Genomic DNA, 20,003 nt, shown 5'->3' on the forward strand with positions numbered 1-20,003 from the left:
ACACAATAGGGAGGAATAATATAGGTAAAAGACGGAACCCTACGTGTATTAGGGAAATGATACGCAAGACATGCAATTCCTACAAAAGAAAAACAAAATGTGTATAGAAGTGCTTTTAGAAGATCTATTGTGCGAAAATAATAATATTCGTCGTGCGTATGACTAATCGACAGATGGAGACTGTCTTTCGACGAGATAGCCCGGTCTAACTATTGTAGTGGTTACCGTCTTGTCGTATCCTTGTTTAAGGAGCGAGCGCATTCGATCGTCATGTGGGCTTCGATGAACGCTCGCGTTATTATCTCAACGAGAAACATTCGACCGATGGGGATAACTAATGAAGGGTTCTTGATGTTTGCGATTCTTCGAGTAATAAGGAAAGCCATACCATACTAAACTATATAGAACGTTACTTAAGCGAACCAGACATTCCACGCTACTGTCGGTTATATAGTATCGCAACGCTGTAGTATATATACATATATATACATATGTATAGTTAATTTAGTACTATGATTAATTTCAAGCAAAGAATAGTCGTTGTTGCGTTGATTCTGTAAAAAGATCTAATGATCTATCCGCAATCGACGTACACATATATATGTGTATTTCCATCAATTGTATTCGAAGCTACGCAAAGATCATGGAACTATACTAAGAACTAAAAAAACTCGCCTTCATCATGCCCACATGATAACTCGGCATAAAGTCAGGACGTCGTACACCACGAGTAGTATTATAAGTTCCTAAAGAAAAGAAAAAAAAATATTTTACACTGCTTAAGTACGATAGAACGAAGCCGGCATTACGAATAACTCATCTCACACGAACAAGGTGTTCAAGGCATTCGGTTCGATGTATGTAGTTTGTTAGATGATTCGTTCTGTTTTATGGGATTGTAAAACGCTTTTCAAACACAGCACCAGTAACGTTTTTCTTTTCTTGTCTTTTTTTACATATACATATATATATCTATCTCTCTATCTATCTATATAATATATATACATACACAGATATTTATATAATATATATATAGTTATATAGATATATAGATATGTATTATATATAATTTACAAGTACGTGTATAATCCATTCCAATCGAACGAGGCGGGCGTTATGGAACGTAACGGTAAAAATGTAAAAATTGGAAAGGATGGTTCTGCATTGAATGAAGAAACTAAACAGGATAAAACTTTCGCGAAAGGCAAGGAAATATTATAGTATGTGTGTAAATGGTATCGTTCAAACGTCGTGTGTGTGTATATATATATATATATATATATATATATATATATGTATATATATATATATGTATACATAATATGTATATATATATATATATATACATATAGTGTATACATATAGTGTGTATATATATATATACATATATATACATACACTATATATATATATACATATATATATATAGTGTATATATATATATACACACACACATTTATATATAGATAAACAATGAACGACACATGTAGATCGATAAACTCGATAGATAACATGAAAAACGCGGGTTAATAATTTTACGTAACGTTACTATATATATATTCTCGGTTATTTTATTACCGCCGTCTATTTCACTATAAAAGTTGAATCGTCTTGAGGTTTGTTCGAGAATCCGCACTGTGCAACAACCAACATAGACGACAAGGAGAGAGAAACGATATTCCGTAACTCCTCACTCGATACGTAACAAGTGCTTAGAAGGATATTTACCAAAACGCAGCGTTATATTTGTATATAAGTTAATAAGGGCTGAAGTAACAAAACGCGAGCAAGCTATTTTTTATCGTTGGATCGCGAGATAAGGCGGAACGAACTCCGCCGATAAAGTATCTTCCATGAGAATAAAAGAAGAGAGAAACATTTGCGAAGTAAAAAAATGAAGAAATTAAAAAGAAAACAAACATGACCGGGCCCAAAATAAACGTCGCCGTGTTATATTTGTTCGTGAATTAATTGAAGTCCTAGCTCTATAGACGCATGCATATATACCAAAAAGAAAAGAAAAAATTTGTACGAAAGAAGGAAAGAGGAGAAGGAAAACACATACGATGTGATTAAGGATTTTTAATCACGGTCATCGTGTTTGCTAAATTGGGATTTCTAAACTGAATAACGTTAAGCTCTGTCTGCACTGAGGCAAGAAAGAGGAACTGTTTTTCGCCCTTTGTTACTGCATGTTCCAAAATATTTTCAACGAACAGCAACATTACAAAAATATTTTGTTCACGCTGAAGCAATATTTGACAACAAACAGCGACCTTCTCAAAAGACAGGAACAGCAATGCAAAGTTCACTGTTGTCGCTTCAGTGGAGATAGGGCTTTAAATGACGCGTCTCAACAACGCGCCGAACAACGATCACCCTGATGCCGGATCGTTCAAATTTGATTTAGTTTTTACGTTTTACGATGTGTCGGGTCATTCTCCCCGTCGATAATAGTCGAGAAAGTACGAAACTCAAAACCGTTGTAGCATTTTCTCAGTTACAATTAACAATATCCCATGCACTAAAATACTTACAAGAATGCACATGAAAGATCGTTCGCCGGTGGGATAACGTTATCTTGACACGTTTGACACGTTATTAACCGCGTAACGCTCGAAAAATTTTTCAGCGGAGTATAGAATTATCGCTTCGCGTCATATGAACATATTTCCCTGGCTCTCGATGCCATAGCGCCTCCGGAATTCACCGTTCGCTGATGTTTTATTCCGAGAAAAAAAAGAAACGCTCGAGATCGTTTCGTATTGATAATCCAAATATACTTTTCAACGTAAAACAGTGCTCAATCGGTTTCGTTCTCATCGAAGCGAGCTTGCATCGGTGTCGCGTCAGCGTTCCATATTTAACGAGACAAAATAATGTATAGTTTAGTAGTGCGTTACGAGATAGCGTTTAGTTTAATCTCTCTGTTGAGATATAGATCGATTCTCTCGTGCAATATCGCGTCGATATAAAAATTTGCATTTTCTATTATATTCAGGGATTTGATCTATTTTTCGTCCAGTTAATACTTAACCTATTAAGGACCAAAGTTGGGTTAACGTAATGTCTTATATTTGTAACTTCTATTTAGACAACTTATATTATTAAATTTCATCCAATGCACATTACAACTATAAAAAGAAGTTTCGCTTACAGACAAAGAAGATATTGTTTTCGTTGCCATTTTTTCTTCCATATATATACGTAAATCCTATAATTTTGTAAGATTTAAGAAAAGTAAAGTGTTTTATATTACTATATGATAAATTATTTTGTTCAAATTGTAGAAATTCTCTCGATGGGGAGAATAATTTACCTTATTTGTGCTTTATAATAATGTTGGTTTACACAATTTCAACACATTATTTTTCTGCTTGGTTCTTAATCGGTTAATTTCACCACGTTCCGCGGGGGGGCATGTCCATAGAAATATCGCTTCTATTGCGTACTTCGGGTGTAAGTCTATCTAATTCTTCCTTATAAGGACGCGTTTAACGGCGTATATTGTACGATTCCATTGCGGTTAATAGTTTAATCGGTTTCGCCGCGGTTTTTTAACAGTGCAATGTACGCGTGCTACACGTCCACCGCGTGCGAGTTAAAGTGTTAAATCGGACATTCTCTTCGCGTGATTTCAGACAAAGGGAGAGATAGACCGAAAAAACACGATGGTTACCATGTTGAATGCCACGGATAAAATCGTGGCCTCTGTCACACTTTTTTTAGTCGTCGTAGGCACAACGTGTTTCGAACCCATTTAGTGCACTTGGAAGTTTCTCACGTAGAATTCGATACACTATTGTAAAAGAAAAAAAACTACGTATAACTTTGTAAATGTTCTCTCCAAATATGTTCAACAAAAGGAGAAAGAAAAATGAAGTTGAATATATACATATACCTCGAGCGAAGAATTCGTTCTCCGGTCGAGCATTGATTTTTTCGTAATCTCGGTGTTTCAGAGGTTAATGTTTATACATATAATAGTACGACATATATGTGTGTAGTTGAATAATGTTTCGATCGAGTTAAATGCGTAAAAACAGTGACTCGATGTTGTATCGCGTTAGAAAGATGAATGCAACGGTGTTTGGACTTGCTGTTTTCGAGACTGAACGTGCGATATCTAAACGCGTCAAGCGAGCCCTGTCTAGTGCACCTGTTCCATTATTTTCTTCCGCGTTGTTGATGGCATTCTCCAATCTCAAGTCATTGATTTCTAATTCGTATTTCGACGGTTTTTACGTCTTCAAGATATCTCGGAAGAAAGAACATGACACGCGTAATACAATACGATACGCTTATTTCTTCTTTGATATTTCAACTTTATATTCGAATTATTCGTTTCCCTTTTATTTTCCAAGTACAGTAGGACCCGCTATAACACGGAAGATACGTTCTGTATTAGAGACTGAAAGCGTAAAAAGTTAAAGTTAAATAAAAAGTTTTTTATTTAATATAATAGAAGGTAATAGTTAGTTTATTTTGAAACAGTAAAGTTTTCTTTACTATATGTATGGAACGTAACTTAAAATAAAAGTGTAGATGAAGTTAAAATTTTATCACTCTCAGAATCACTTAAAATTAATTTCGACGTCACTTTTTCAATATTAGTAGCTTTTTCGTCGGTTAAATTTTCTTTAGTGTCAAGATTTGTATTTTCTTTATTGTAAACGTTTTTTCTGGCACTCTTTCCTTAAAAAGTATTTCATTTCGCTTTCATTGTTATTTTCTAAGTTATGTTATACAAGGGCAGTAGCAATTTTTTTATCACTTTATATGGTGTCCTACTGTTTTTGGTTCTCCCAACGAATCTTTCTTTCATGATATCAATTCAAAATCGAATTTAGATAACATTTAAAGAATTCGTAGAGTGTATCAACGTGTGATTCGCGGGAATAAATCAAATGTAACGCGAACAACTTTATTTTTTGCTGACGCGGTAAAAATCCAATGAAGGTTTAAACAGGGGCAAGGGTGGGAGGAAGAAAATCAAAGAAAGTCTCCTTTTACTGTTACTTGCGATTCGTCGCGAAATATTGTCTAAAAAGGAACCAATCTCCATGTAATATGTATCTCTACGTATTAATATATATATATATATATACTTATAATCGCTATTGTTTTTCTTTTTCCAAGCTATTTTATTTGATGATACGAAGCTAACAAAGAAAATGTGTATGTGTGCGTGCGTGTGTGAACGATGCTTACGAGACGTTTCTTTCGAGTCCTCAAGGTCGTTGCTTGAATTTAACTCGGCAAATCGATTACAAAACCGACTTTGCATTTACGCTCGTGTTTTCCGTGTGTAATCGAAACTCATAGCGCCGCGAACGAGTGGTATCGTAAACATCGGTGTGTCTCTATTATTAAAGTCGCCTATTATTTACTAAACGACGTTTTTAAAATCCGGAGAAGAAGAAAAGGAAACTTGTTGTATATCGGATTAAAAATGAAAATGAAGCGGAGTTCCATTACGTTTTTCTAAATACGTTTTTCTATGCACTGAACAACAGATGTTATTTACTCTTCGTACAGTTAAACTCTCGCTGCCGAACGTCTAGTGTTCAAACTAAGCTCATGTCACGAATTCGACTTCTATAGTAAACCATGAAGAGGTTATTTAGTTTCCAACATCTTCTCAATAGAATGCGGATTTTCATGGAAGTTTATGAAAAATTAAAATAATAGATGTTTGACAGAAATTTGTTTCGCTCACTAAATATTAGATATGACGATTAACTATACTTTGGATGCCTTATGTATTTTTACATATTACATGAATTGTATGCATTTTGACATCTTCAAACTTTCTATGAGTGCACAAACATCCGCAATCTACTTGTCACTATGTAATTATTTTTTGTAATCGAGAAAATATTACGAAATATGTCAAACGATACTCAGGGAGCTGTATCGTAGCGAGAGATTCAATTCTTTTGGCGTTATAATATGTAAGGTACAAAACGATTGGACGTGTCTTGATGCAAGAGACATTATTGTATTCGTTGTCCATATCTACCAAACGCCAATGGGCGTTTACTGCACGCGCCGATCGGCTCGAAATTCTTGCCTCCCGCGAACCGTTACGAGAACGCGCGTTTCGGCACCGGGAGAGTCTATGAACCTAATGGAACGCCGTGGAAAGTGAATTGATACGAATCGTGGAAGATGCAAAAGAGCTATGTAACCCGAAGTCGATCTTAACACGTTAACTGCCACGGTGGTCATCGGTGACCCACGTTTTACTAAACTTTTTAGAATGATTAAGATAAGATAAGTTTCATGGGTTAGCAAATTTTCAACAATGTGAATGATTTAGATAACATTATCAGAAAAAGGTACACAATTACAATGTATGTAACATTTTTCAAAAATTCAATGTTATGATTAGACCGGATTTTTATGCAAATTTATATTTTTGAGAATAGAATTAAAAAAGTAAAACCTCGGTAGAAAATTGTTTTACCTACAAAATATTATAGAAAACACTATACGTTGAACATTTTATATATTTTTTCATGTTATGTACATTTTGTGCAGTTTTGAACTTTCAAATTTCTTATAGGTAAACGCATAAAAATTCACAATTATGTTGTGTATATATAGATGTAATTATGGTGTGTTGCAGCTCCCAACGTAAAATACAATATAAAATTCGCACGGTAGTCAACGTGTTAATCCAGTCAACAAAGCATTTTTAACGGGTAGTGCATTGAACTTGTTCGATGCCCCATTATTCGTCATGACACGAGTCACATAGATAGGGAGAGAATTTTTCGTTGCAACATTTTGATGTTGATATGGTATAAACGTTGCAAAATGAAGTTCGCTGTCCTCGACCTTTCGCGGTCCTACTTCTCTGTTTTTTGCACGTGAAAAACTCGTTTCCGCTGTAGTTCACATGGCAATGTGGGAAACAGAAAAAGGAAAACGAGACGAAAACCCATCGTGCCTCACGGTTACCTTACGAACGTAATATAGAAAGAAAGTGTATAGGATAGGCACGCTTGTTTGGAGCAATTAATACCCAGGTACATGTATTCCGACTATCGATGTGTATATAAATATATATATGTAACCTCGGAACGTTCGCGAAGCCGACTATACATTCGTCGGTATTCAACGTGGTACCTGATTTTGTAACATTCTCTTCTTCGTGCGATCAACTTAGTGGCAAAATAGGCGGGATTATTATTGGACAACGGAAAAGTCGACACACATCTCGACATGTATACAGTAGCTTACCATATTTGAACATTTAGTATAGAAAACTTTTATGTACATGCTATATCTGTTACATAAAACATTTTCAAATTTCATTATTACTGTAACGAGACACAACTGTCATGATTGTATTGGTAAAATTATTGAAATTAATCTGAAAATGTATATAGAAGTTACAAAATATCCATTAATTTAAATTAATTTAAATAATACATTAAATAATACCAAAATAATACTGAAATTGATTGTTTAAACACCATGTGACCTTTACGAAATATGTATATACTTGTAGGTTTTGTGTACATTTTCAAGCTTGTTTTATGCTTTACCAATGTAGTCATGATAATCGGACTTCATTACAGTAATGAAATTTCAGAATACTTCATACATACAAAACGTATTCATAAAAGGTTTCTACAAGTGAACTATTATAAGCATATACATATTATATTATATGTAGAGATACCCGCGCACGAACTACATATATGTAGATATCACACACACACACACACGTACGCGCATGTGTGTTCACCATATTATCTGTTTTTCCATTTACGTATTCCGGTAAAACCACTTCAAAGATGCATACGAATTAGGGAAGCCGGGCAATAAACAAATATCGAAATATCAACTATATAAATATAAATTTATATGTATATCTTTACTTGAGAAATATTTTCTTTTTGAAGAAAACTTTTTTTTTTAGATATTTAACATTTTTTATAATGTCATTAAAATGGTGAAAGATTCCGATTTTTGTCGAATTCTCCGCTTGCCTGTATGTCTATCCCACTCCTGTTGAGCGACATAGAATGATGATAAAGTAATTCGCATACAGTACGTTCCTTTTTGAAAATACGTACTTTTATTCCTCGATCCGTTTTGTAATCTGTTGCAGCGAAGTATGTGTATTTGTAAATACTCGTGTATTGCGCCTGTTGTCCTTCCGATCAAGCTACAACGCCAGCTTTTCCTATCATTCGTGACAGAAGAGTTCCCATCTTCGTGTTTCTGAAAGTGTACCTTTTTGCACTGAAAAGGTATATTTCGAGGAGAAGAACTGGAATTGGTCGTTGGAACATTTGTCACGAACGATTTGAGAATCGATTATTTGTAACGCAGCTGTAATTGTCCACGATCATTAACGACTGCCCATTTGTGTTGTTCCTCATCTTTTTCTTTCGTACGTGGACTACATAACCTCCGAACAAGCATTTGTAACATACAAAACCGTTAATATCGTCGCGCAAAAGAAAAGAAAAACAAATATCAGTATTCTTTCAACTTCAACATCCCGTAGAATTGTACGCCGGTCTATGATTTATACACTACTTCTTTGATTATAGAAATCAAGTGTTTTCGCAAATATCAATCAATTTTTAAAAATGTATCGATCGATTAATAAATTGTGCATGGCATAAAGCGACTTGTGTTGTGTCTGCCTCTGTACCTATTGATATCTATCGATAATTGATAAGGAAAAGTAAAGTTAGAATTAAAAATTTGTATTTGAATAGCTTTTTACTTGTGATTAATATCATTTTTTTATAATAATCTGTTATGAAATTTATTTTTTCTGGAAAGTTTCTCCCAATGAGAATGTAAGCTTTACAGCGTTACTTTTAATTTCTTATGATAGTTAATCCGATTATCATTTATCTGCTATTAGATGTTCCAATGTCAAATTCCAAGTAAACAGAAACATTTTCGTCAACCCTTTTTTCTCAAGTTCAAAGTATATAATTATGAGAATTTAAGTAAATATATATGGCGAAACTTATTCTTGATAATAGTATCGAAAAATAAATTTGCATTGTGCATTATCATGAATCATTAATTAATCATATTATTGTAAAGGTCAGAATCAAATTGGAAGTTTTTAAGAAATATTATATTTATAGTAACAATGGTTATAGTCATTTTATAATTAAATTTATTCATAAATTTGTTCCAATTCTTCTTGGTAATAAAAAAATATCTTTATAATAGGCATAAACTATCCATTGTTAACAAAAAGGAAGGATACATTCTATATATTTATTTTTACAATTTTTGTTTTGTCAAATCATCGTTTTTGTTTTGAATATTATCACACATTTATTTCATACGTCTTATACAATTACAAAAAATACAAGATAAGAATTATCTTATTATTAGAAACTGCCTATACTTCATAACTGCCTAGATTTAACAAGAATACAATCACACATCGTTCATAAAAAAAAAACAAGCGTGATCATCATCATACATAACGAGGCTTAATTCACACGGTCGGCGGCGTATTAAGTTGAACTCAGTTCGATTTGAAATGCCCTCCAATACTTGGTAGCTGTGGCTCGATTGGCGGTTACCGGTGTAAGTTCGAAAGAGAAGGGAATGCGCAGAAGCACGTGGATTTGTTTAGACGACTGTCAAGCCCCTTTCGTAGCGCATTTACAAAGTCCGTGGGGTGCTTCCGGTAAGCCCCGTAGCTGGCGGCGCTTTCCCGATAAACGATACCGGGGGCCAACGGGGGCGACAAGATCCACTGTCTACCTCCCTTCTCTCTCCCATTCTTCCCGCCCATCCGTACCATCGTCTCTCTACCCCTGGGTCCCCTCTTTACCCACGACGGCATTACACCTCCAATGCAGAGACAGAGACAGCGACAGGGGCAGGGGAGTGACGACGGCGACGATGCCCGGCGAAACGAGCGATGGAGGAGGGGAAGACATCAACGGCGGACAAGGCCGCCATATTGAATCACTCTCGTTAATTTTTGCGCAGAGGCGGTGTGAATTTTTTCTCCTTGCGCGGAAGGTAGCAGCTCAAGGTTGGTGTCTGGGATTCGCGTATCGTCACGAACGTTTTCGCGGTTACTGCTGACACGCGTCATCCCCTGTCCATTTAATCAGACTCTCTTCCTCTCTTTCTCTGTGTATACGTACATATTTTGTTTTCGTGTTTGTTACAACACGGAGCTGGTTCAGCCACAGTTTAGAGGAAGCCGCGAGGGACATGGTTAAAACAATGCGCGCGTACGCCAGACGAAAAAGATTCACGAAAACATGCGGAAATCGCGCGTGTATGATCGCGAGGCGGTGAAGTGTGCTCGTGATAGGGAGGGACACTCAAGAGAAGTGAAGTGTATGCGTACACTGACTGCGGTATGTCGTGTGCGCCATGTCATTGTACGTAAGCGATAGTATAGAGTAATATATCGTAGTGGAGTGGAGTGAAGTGGAGTGGAAAGCGACCAGACCGCCTTGCCTGCCTAACTGTCTACCTAACAGCGTGCCTCTGTACCTGCTGCTTCTCTTGGTTGTCATCTTTGCCTGCTGCCTATCTACACTAGCCTCTACCTGTCTGATTGTGTCCCATTTGTACGTCCGTTTTATGTCCAAGAGTCGACTGACTTTGCATGTCAAGTCGATTTACACAAATTCGGATCAACCTTTTCATTGACCTCCTCTCAGGTACGTTGGTGCCTTCCTGAACGCGAGAGGCGTAGGCGTATGTGTGGGGGTCAAAATACTCCGTGCATTCGTTCCTTCGGAGAAGGTGCGATTATCAATGTAGTAGCAAATATGTTGTGCACGCGGAAATATAAAGAGTCGCGTGTCGCCGTTGTCGTGCGAGCTGGCGTCACACGTCGCCAGTCAGCGTTCGTGTATGCCTCGTTCGACACTCAGCCACCGATATTTTCAACTGCACGCCTGATTAACGCTAGAACTACCGACGATTAAAATATGAAATTTCTACCAAATAAAATTAAAGCGAAATTATACAATCAAAATAAAGACGGAATAACGGTATAACGGAAATAAAAAAATGCATCCCCATATACTTTATTAAAAATTACAAAAAGTTTCTAAAAATGCATCATTGTAAATTTATAAAATTTACAAAGAATTACGAATTTTGACAACTGTGGTACTTCTAGCGTTAACTATCATTGAATGATTCAAACTTTTTTCCTTGGAGTAATGAATTCCAATATTTTTATTGATAACGTAATGTTAGAATAATATATTCAGAATAGAAACATGGGACATCGAAGTACTGTTACATGATCATGTAGCTTTTTCTATTTTTACGGTTACTTTTCTAATCGTTTGCACGTGAGCTTGGTTAAATACAAGCGATAAAATATAGTTCCTGTTGTAATTAGTTCGTTTTTAAGTAATTTACTCGAAGACAAAATTAGAGTGCCGATTTATTATGACGGCGGAATACATTTATTAGGTTAAGTCGAAGAAAGTCAAAGATTGTCGTAGGTCGCTTTAAAATTCACACATTACACTTGTTTCATAGTTTTCAATTACAACATATGAAAACAAAATACAATTGAAAAGAATATGGACAATTTTTATAACGATTCATAACTGGAAATTAAAAAAAATATAATTATATTACATTTGTCGACAAAAATCAAATATCAATGCAATTATATATTACTTATTCTTCATTTATTATTTCCCCATTAGTAAAACAGTAATGTCATAAAACATGAATGAAAAATGTTGACATAAATTCTCGAGTTTAGAGATCCTTACACCGTCACGTGATCTGGAAAGTGTGCAAGGCGGGAGATCCGAGAGAAACTCCGTGAACTAGTTAATTCTTTGGCCATTAAGACAATCTAAAATCACATTCGCATAAGATACCACCATTTAAAAAAGACCTTCTTATTTATAGAAGCAATCATCAAATATCTCTCCGTTTAGAATCACATCAAAAACTGTGGAATAAAACATATAGATAATAGATCGTATTACCTAGAGGTCGCGCTTGGTTTCTTGATACAATAGTAATTACGAGATGCGTGGACGATATGAAATACGTTGCAAAAACATTGCAACTCCTTCGTCCCTCTGGTCGGCAAGGCCGGCAGTGGGGACTCCGTCGAAAAATCGATTTCCCGTAGGGCATAAGGGTGCGAGGGAGGAGTGAGGGAAAGGGAGAGAAGTACGGAGACGAAATTCGGGAAAATCCGCAGAGAGAGAGAAACGAGTGAGAGAGAGAGAGATTTGTAGGGAAGGGAGTACGGAGGAAAAGAGAAAGAGAGATTGGTTTCTAGCCCGTTCCCGATGCCGTTCGTGTGGGTGAGTGGCTGACTCGTGTGGTAGGGGGTAGAGAGACCCGGGACAGGGGAGTGAGGGGAGAAATAATTAATGTGCGACCGTACCTCTCCCCTCGCAGTACTGGGCACCCTTCTCCCCCTTCCACAGTCTTGTACCGCTACGCTTAGCTGCCATTGTGCCGAGACGCCACTTCCGAAGCATCAAATTCAATTCTTCGATTTTCGTCACCGCCATCAAATTCTTCCTTCCGAGATACAAGTTTTCGGTAAAGAAAGATTGAAAGGAAAGGGCACGCAGTGTATAGTGCTGCCGGCAGCCTCAGCAAAGCGCGCCAATATCCTCGTGCACGATCTCGAACCACCGATATATTCCCTTTGAACGTCTTTGAATATCACGAGAGGTTAGGTTAGAACATTTGCTTCCGTGGATATCGGCCGATCGCCTTGCAAACCGAACACGATCTTTTTATCAACCGTTTTAAGTACCGCGAAATTAATCGCGTTACCGGTGGTGCTCTACTGTGGTGTTGTGATTGCGTCCTTTGCAAGCGGAGACGCAACTTGCCTTTGAAATAAAAAGAGGGAAGAGCAGAGAACCACGATGCTCCGGTGCATATGAAACGGAATGGTCGAACGGAAATTTTTGGTAACCCAGTTATTTTTATTCCGCGCTGTGAATCTTTTTCTATGAGCTTTGAAATTATTTCGGTATCATGAAACGCTCTGTCTCATTACTTTCGTAGTCTCATCTTGTCCTTTGTAATGTTTTTTTTTTTATTCTTTTTTTCTAGTCCTTTGTAAGTGTATACGCATTCGTCGTGTGTGTCGTTATTGTTACAGAATCGATCGAATCGAAACGAACCACATAAATCGTGTTATAAATAAGCACTTGTGTGTTTTTGTAGAGTTGCTGAATTTGAAAGAATGGAAGCCATGGATTTGGACGGGGATGCGGTTGTTGACTTGAGTGTTAGGTAAATTGAAAGAAACTTCGACTTTTTCCCTCTCTTTTTTTTAAATTTTGTGTTGGTTGATTATAATGTTGTATATTGATACAGGGTTGAGAACTATGTCAGTATTAAGTTGCTGTTGTTTACGTCATTCTGATTACGGAATAAGGCTACTGTTTTACATTATAGTTATGAAAACTGGATGTTAATAATGCATTGTAATATTTTATGATAACATACCTTTTAAAGAAAACAAGTTCTTATCACTAATGTAAAATAGAAGTTCTTACATAAAAGTAGATTATTCTTTTTTCAAATGAAATTCTTTACAGTCCTCACTCTTTATTTGATATATATAGTTTTATTTTTTTTTTTATTACATTATAAAATTTATCATAATATCAGTTTTGTCACTAAGTAATGTGTGTTTTCAGCAGCAGTAGCAGGAGAAATTCTCCATCGATAACTGTTAACTCTGGTGATGTAGGAGTTCCATTAGATTTAGGTGTCCACTTTTCTTCAAGTCCTAATGTGGACAACAACATGCCAGAAGCACGTAATATTCAGAATGCAGCAAGAGGCATTTTGGCTCCCAAGTCTGGCGATGATAGGAAAACTCGTCGTAATCTTAGACCTAGAATTGAAATAAGTTATGCAGAAACTCCTGATGAACGTAGAATAAATGGTTATGTGAATGGAAATGCAGACAGCGATGAAGGTTAATTAGAAAAATAGTATAATTATTTATAATTTCAGTACTATGCCTAAATATATTCCTTTCTTACATAAGTATACCTAATAACATTAAAAACTTCTATCTATTAGGTGATATGCCTCCTTTGCCTCCAATAAAAGAATTATCATCGGATGAGTTGGCTGAACGTGAGAGAACACTTAGAAAGTTAAGAGAGGAACTTAGATCTGAGGAAATGAAATTGGTATTACTGAAGAAATTAAGGCAATCTCAGCAACTGAAAGAGAACATTGCTGCTGTCCCTAAAGTACCAAGTAAATTACCTCCACCAGTTACAGTACAACCAGCTCCTCATAGGTAATATTCTACTTGAATTTTGTTGCATACATGTATAATAAAACGTATGTTTACGTCCGATTATCGAAGTAACGTACCTGTTTCCAGTCATAGGACAGGCAAGGCACCACCACCTTTGCTTAGGGGACAACCTGCACCCAGTAGAAGCAGTAGTTTACATGCACCACCACCTGGAATGTTATTACCTCCCACAGTTGGACGAAGTTCTACTTCTAGTACTGGAATGCCACCTAACATGGTCATACCACAACCACCTCATCCTAGAGGCAGGCCACCTAGTGCGACACCAAATGTGTCAAATTATCATGCACCTGCAGACAGAACTGAGAGGTCCACGAAAGATCCAACACCCACTCCAGCACATCAAGTAAGTAAGGTACAAAATATCATTTATTATTTTATATATATATAGAATTTTTATGAATAAATATTCAAAGTATTATACTTTATATGTATATATTATATTTTACAAATACTTGTTTACATTATTTGTGAACTATGTAAATAACCATAATTGTGTTTTTGTAAACACAAAGCTGCTTGTTGGACCTCAAGAAAATAAAACCACCGCATCCTTAAGCACACCTGTGATTTCAGAGCAGGTATATCCACTAGTCAAAGTATATGTTTAGTCTCTTGTCAATCTAACTTTTTATTAAATATTGTGTCGACTTTCTGTTGTCTTCCTAACAGTCACAGCATTTTGTGTTTCTATATTTAATCCACTTATACTTCCATTTTCCTTCCTGTCTCTTCTTTTCTTTTTGTTTCTGTATTTCTTGTAACATTAATATTTTATTTTATAGAGAATTTACAATCGAATTTATTAAAGACCTTGTCTTTTTCTATAAATCTAATGTTTATTTTTAAAACCACAGGAAAGACCAAGGGATGATAATCAGACACCTGCACAACGTCAGGCTGCTGCTAAATTGGCTTTAAGAAAACAACTCGAAAAGACCTTGTTACAAATACCGCCTCCGAAACCTCCGCCACCGGAGATGCACTTCGTGCCAAATCCGTCTAATACGGAATTTATATACTTGGTGGGTCTGGAGCATGTAGTTGATTTTATCACTAAAGAACCAGCTATTCCACCACCTCCAGAACCGTTTGAGTGTACTCAATGTAAAACGGATTTCACACCAGTGTGGAAATGGGAAAAGCCTGTGACTGGTGGTAAAAAGGAAGGTCCAAGAGGGCAACATGCAACTTTCCAAAGACCTCCAGCAGGTCGTGATCCTCGAGTTATATGCGAACATTGTGTAACGACCAATGTTAAAAAGGCTCTTAAAGCAGAGCATACTAATCGGTTGGTAAACTTTAAATTTACAAAATAGAAATTTAATGATATATCTTATTAAGATGATTAACACGATGTATGTATTTAAAGGTTAAAAACAGCATTTGTAAAAGCACTGCAGCAGGAACAAGAAATAGAGCAAAGGTTGGCGCAAGCAGCGTGCCCTAGCCCAGACCCACCAGCTCCTAAACCAGTTCCTAAAGCAGCTACTCCTACGAGAAGAGTAGCAACACCGCCAGCCCCTCCACCGCAAGTTCCACCGGCACCGACACTAGCACCAACTCCACCAGCACCCAAGTTACAAGAGCATCCTCTTGTTAAATTGGCAGAAAGCGGAAAATTCAGCCCACATCACGCTGCTGCGGCTGCCTTACAACAACAGTTGCTCAGAGGTAATTTCCAAATACTTTCCTGTTGAAAAATTTACATGTCGCGTGTTAAAAATAAAAATGTGGTCGATCCTATTTTCAGAACTGGCAAAAAATCCTGTACCAGGCCTGCCACCTCATCAACCTCTTCCTGCTCACATGATGCCACCATTTACCTCGATATTATATCCCTACCAAATAGCAATGGCGCAAGCTGGCGGGAAAGGTCTCGCAGAATTACAACGACAAGCGGCAGACTTGCAACGCCAATATTTGCTTGATATGATTCCATCACAAGCATCTCAAGCACAGGGCAACCAGGCACCACCTCGAGCCCATCCACATAATTGGAAAACGTAACCGGACGCATTTAAAGATCGACCATTAAACACAAATAAATAAAACTGTGCAGAACTGTGTTAGAAAATATTGAGAAATAAGGATACTCGTATTCTTTTTCCATGATAATGTACTAAATGGAAATTTTTCAATGGAGTGTGATTGTTACACTTTCATGACAGTTTTAGAATAATGTACCGATCTGTGTACGATTGGTATCTTTATTTACAATATGAAGCTCAAACTTGGAACAATGGAACAAGACACTTCCTGTATTATTGTGAAAATGGAAGAATTTTAACCATCATTTTGTGGATATGCATTGACGTGTGAGTGTGAGTTTTGATTGTTGCCCGGAAGGTTCGATGTTTTGTCGTCTCGAACAAATCTAAACTTTCAGTTAATAATACACAAATGATAATTAGCGCAATTCCCTTGGTGATTTTCAAAGGGAGAGAGAGAATTAAATGTTCACGTTTAACTCAAAGGTCAACAATTAAAAAATTCTCTAATTGGTTTCTTCTAAGAGCAATATCTGTTATTTTGTTTTTCGTGCTACATTATGTTGGTACTAACAATATTGCAAAAGAATAATAGGTGAATGTCAATCAAAGTAAGTGCATAATAACTTGGACGCACATAAATGAATATAATTGCTTCAATTATTACATTATATATATTGTATCTACATAAAGAACCAAGTGGACATTTATAAGGCACTAAAGACAGTACTAAGTGTTACATGATCATAAAAAAAATTGGTTGATCCACAATAGTAGACATAATCGGAGAGGAAGAGAGTGAACGAACGAGCGAGAGAGGGAAAGAAAGAAAGTGAGAATGAGAAAGTGAACACGTATAAGTACGTGAGGTAAAGTAAAATTGAGAAGAAAATGGGATCTTTTTTAGACCCTTGATATATTATAGTTAAGCCAACCTTTGTCGCTGGTTTGAATAATTTTTTTAACCATCAGCGGTACCTGTGCTATGTGTATATCTCTTTATTTTCTTCAAACTGTGAGTATTTTTAAGACAATTATAATAATTACGAAAGAAAAAAGTGCGAGAGCAAGAGCGAATGAGAGAGAAAGTTGTAGATTACTGATGAGAGAAAACGAAAAAGAAACAAACAATCTTTATAAAAAAAATGTGTGTCACTGATATTGCGAAAAAAACGAATGTGGGTGTGATAGCGATGTTTTCCGTTTTTTTCTTTTTTTATTTTTCTTTTTTTGTCGTTATTACGGAAGAACAGAGAATGAGTATTCAACATGTTTAAAAGAATAGATAGAGTGACACGAATGTCATTCGCGCACAAATCGTAGGAATTTCGTGATAAGACTTTTTCAGGCTCATTTTGATGCAGGATGTATTTAAAAAAGGAAAAGTAAAAAAGTAAAAAAAAAAAAGACGTGGAACGAAGAAGAATATATAAAAAAAATGGAGAAAAGAAAGAAAGAAAATCTATCGATTAAGATGTAAATTACTAATGATAGCGCGATTGATTTCATGTGTCACGTTGATGTAAAAGTATTTAATGAATTTAAACAGATCGTATGTATCCGAAGTTTTTCCTGAAGGAAGAAACAAAAGAAAAACGATTTATGTGGCAGATCGCCGAATTTTTATGAAATCCTCTCTTCTGAAAAAAAGAACAAAACGAAAAAAAAAGTTTATCTGCACATTAAAAAGAGAAAAAGAAAAAAGAAAGAAAGAACGAGTTTAACAAAGCAAAATCTCTCCGGCACACATCCCAAGCAATACTTATTACCACTTCCACTTTTAAATAATCTGATTTTTCATTGATTACCGGCTAATTAACCGATCTTGGTCACAATTTCCGAATCACTAAATATATAGTTAACTGTAGTCTTGATATTTCTCGGTATATGATACAAGTTAATAAACTAAAAATAGCATAATCAATCTCTCTTTGTACTACGTGATAGATTTTGAACTCATACTTGATATACATGTACACCGTAATAAGTCTATCGATCGCATAATAGATCAAGATCTGTGTTTTTTGTGTAAGAAGAATCGAAGTAATGTCATTGTTGTCAATTGTCATTTTTGCCAGGACGCTACCGCTGTCATTCTCTTGATCGTAAACAAAAGAAAAAATAGACAAAAAAAAAATGAAAAAGAAATGTAGAAACGAAAAAAAGCGGAGTATTTCATCGTTACGATCACACATATGAAGCGAGGGAGTGCATGGTATCTTAACGCACAAGAATCATATACAATCGATATATCTTAATTTAATTATTGTATCTTATTAATTATTTGTAACATACATCTATGTCTTCACCTTCTTAATTTCATAAATTTTACATTAAGTTAAAAATACATTAAGTTAAAAATAGTGAGAATATTTTAACCCTAAATTGGCATCGTTGGGCCTTACTTTGGGTAACCTATGACGGAAAGGTTTTGAGTTAAGTTATTTAATTTCAAAATACATCATTATAGTATTTGTAAGACACTTTATTGTAAAATATGTTTGCTTTAGTTTATACTCCGTATATTGTGTGATAAATATAATCAGTTTATCGCACAAGATGCAAAATATCAAAGAAAATTGATTACATTAACATTTAATAATTTACCTTAAATTTTTGGACCAAACGATATTTGTATATAAAGGATTATTTCTAAATTTATTGCTATTATCATATTATGTATATACCAGATATCTGCGTTTTGTTACCAACCTCCCTTTCTTCAACAAATGTATAATTGTTCCATTAAGAAAAAAGAAACAGAATAAAAGAAAAAGTGAAGATGCATGCAGCATCGTCAATCTCATGACTGCCGAAATCACGTAAGACGTTTCGCGTGATCGACGATTTATCAGATTGATCGTCGATTACGATTGCTTTGAATTTTACGCGATAGTGGGAGAACGTTCAAAATAATTACATTGCATTTTTTCACATGGTAACGCGAAACGAGTGTTCGAAAAGAAAAGAACGAATAACGCAAACAACAAAAGAAAAGAAATGAAAATGAAAAAACAACTAATACGTTTCTTCCTATCTTCCTTTCTAGTCTTGTCTTTCACCTCTGTGTGGTGCTGATTTAAGAATTGAAAGTACTCTGTAGTACGAAAGTATAATTTTATATTCTAAACAGGAAAGAAGAAAATGGAAAAAATGAGGAAAAAATGGAAACAAATTTTTTTCGCTTCGAGAAGAATACGGAAAAACAAATGAAGGAAAAAAACACATATACTGCATTTGCAGGGCGGTAGTGTAAAATATATGGAATAAGAAACAACAAAGAAAACGAAACGAATCCAAGTTTCGATCTGATATATAGGTAAAGCAATATAGAACTTCGAACATCGCGGAATAGTATTCTATATAAGGTATTTGGAACAGAAAATAAAATGTGTAAACGAAAACGAGGTCCGATATTTCGTGGGGACACAGAAAACACGCTGAAATGATTCGAAAAAGAACATGTGAAAACGGAAAATACAAATTAAGAATGTACAAAATGGTTTGTTAGGCACATTATTAAATTTATTACGTCTAAAGATAGAAAAGAAGAGAAATGAAACTGAATTCAAATGATTGTATCTTTTAAGTCTGACTACCTGATGAGAATCTCTGCCCCCACAATTTATAGGATTAGTAGTTTTAACAAAAAAAAAAAAAAAAAAAAAGTACAGATTACCGAATACTCTGGAGACTACACG

At 35.6% G+C, this 20,003-nt stretch overlaps 1 protein-coding gene across 19 annotated transcripts; it reads left to right on the forward strand.

Annotated features, from left to right (window-relative positions):
• Positions 1-9,730: 9,730 nt before the first annotated feature.
• LOC117209104 (transcriptional repressor p66-beta) lies at positions 9,731-19,850 on the forward strand. 19 transcript variants are annotated; one of them, XM_033450728.1, is made up of 10 exons: positions 9,732-10,682; positions 12,409-12,935; positions 13,195-13,263; positions 13,674-13,957; positions 14,065-14,290; positions 14,360-14,666; positions 14,827-14,892; positions 15,169-15,602; positions 15,684-15,985; positions 16,065-19,850. In XM_033450728.1, the coding sequence occupies exons 3-10, from the start codon at positions 13,214-13,216 to the stop codon at positions 16,319-16,321; spliced, it is 1,926 nt and encodes a 641-aa protein (XP_033306619.1). In that variant the 5' UTR covers positions 9,732-10,682; positions 12,409-12,935; positions 13,195-13,213; the 3' UTR covers positions 16,322-19,850. The 19 variants fall into 19 exon arrangements, with proteins under 19 accessions (XP_033306613.1, XP_033306630.1, XP_033306619.1 ...); XM_033450729.1 differs by having other exon boundaries at positions 12,458-12,935; XM_033450734.1 differs by having other exon boundaries at positions 9,734-10,682; positions 13,677-13,957.
• The last annotated feature ends 153 nt before the right edge of the window (positions 19,851-20,003 follow it).

This window comes from Bombus bifarius, unplaced genomic scaffold, assembly GCF_011952205.1.
Source record: "Bombus bifarius isolate JDL3187 unplaced genomic scaffold, Bbif_JDL3187 scf7180000008165, whole genome shotgun sequence".
NCBI classification, from domain to species: domain Eukaryota; kingdom Metazoa; phylum Arthropoda; class Insecta; order Hymenoptera; family Apidae; genus Bombus; species Bombus bifarius.

Bases quoted from the DNA above. Each gene is read 5' to 3' on its own strand.
- LOC117209104 (XM_033450722.1), top strand. The intron at 13,958-14,064 runs GTTAATTAGAAA...TCTATCTATTAG, and splicing joins AAATGCAGACAGCGATGAAG to GTGATATGCCTCCTTTGCCT. The intron at 14,291-14,359 runs GTAATATTCTAC...CGATTATCGAAG, and splicing joins GTACAACCAGCTCCTCATAG to TAACGTACCTGTTTCCAGTC.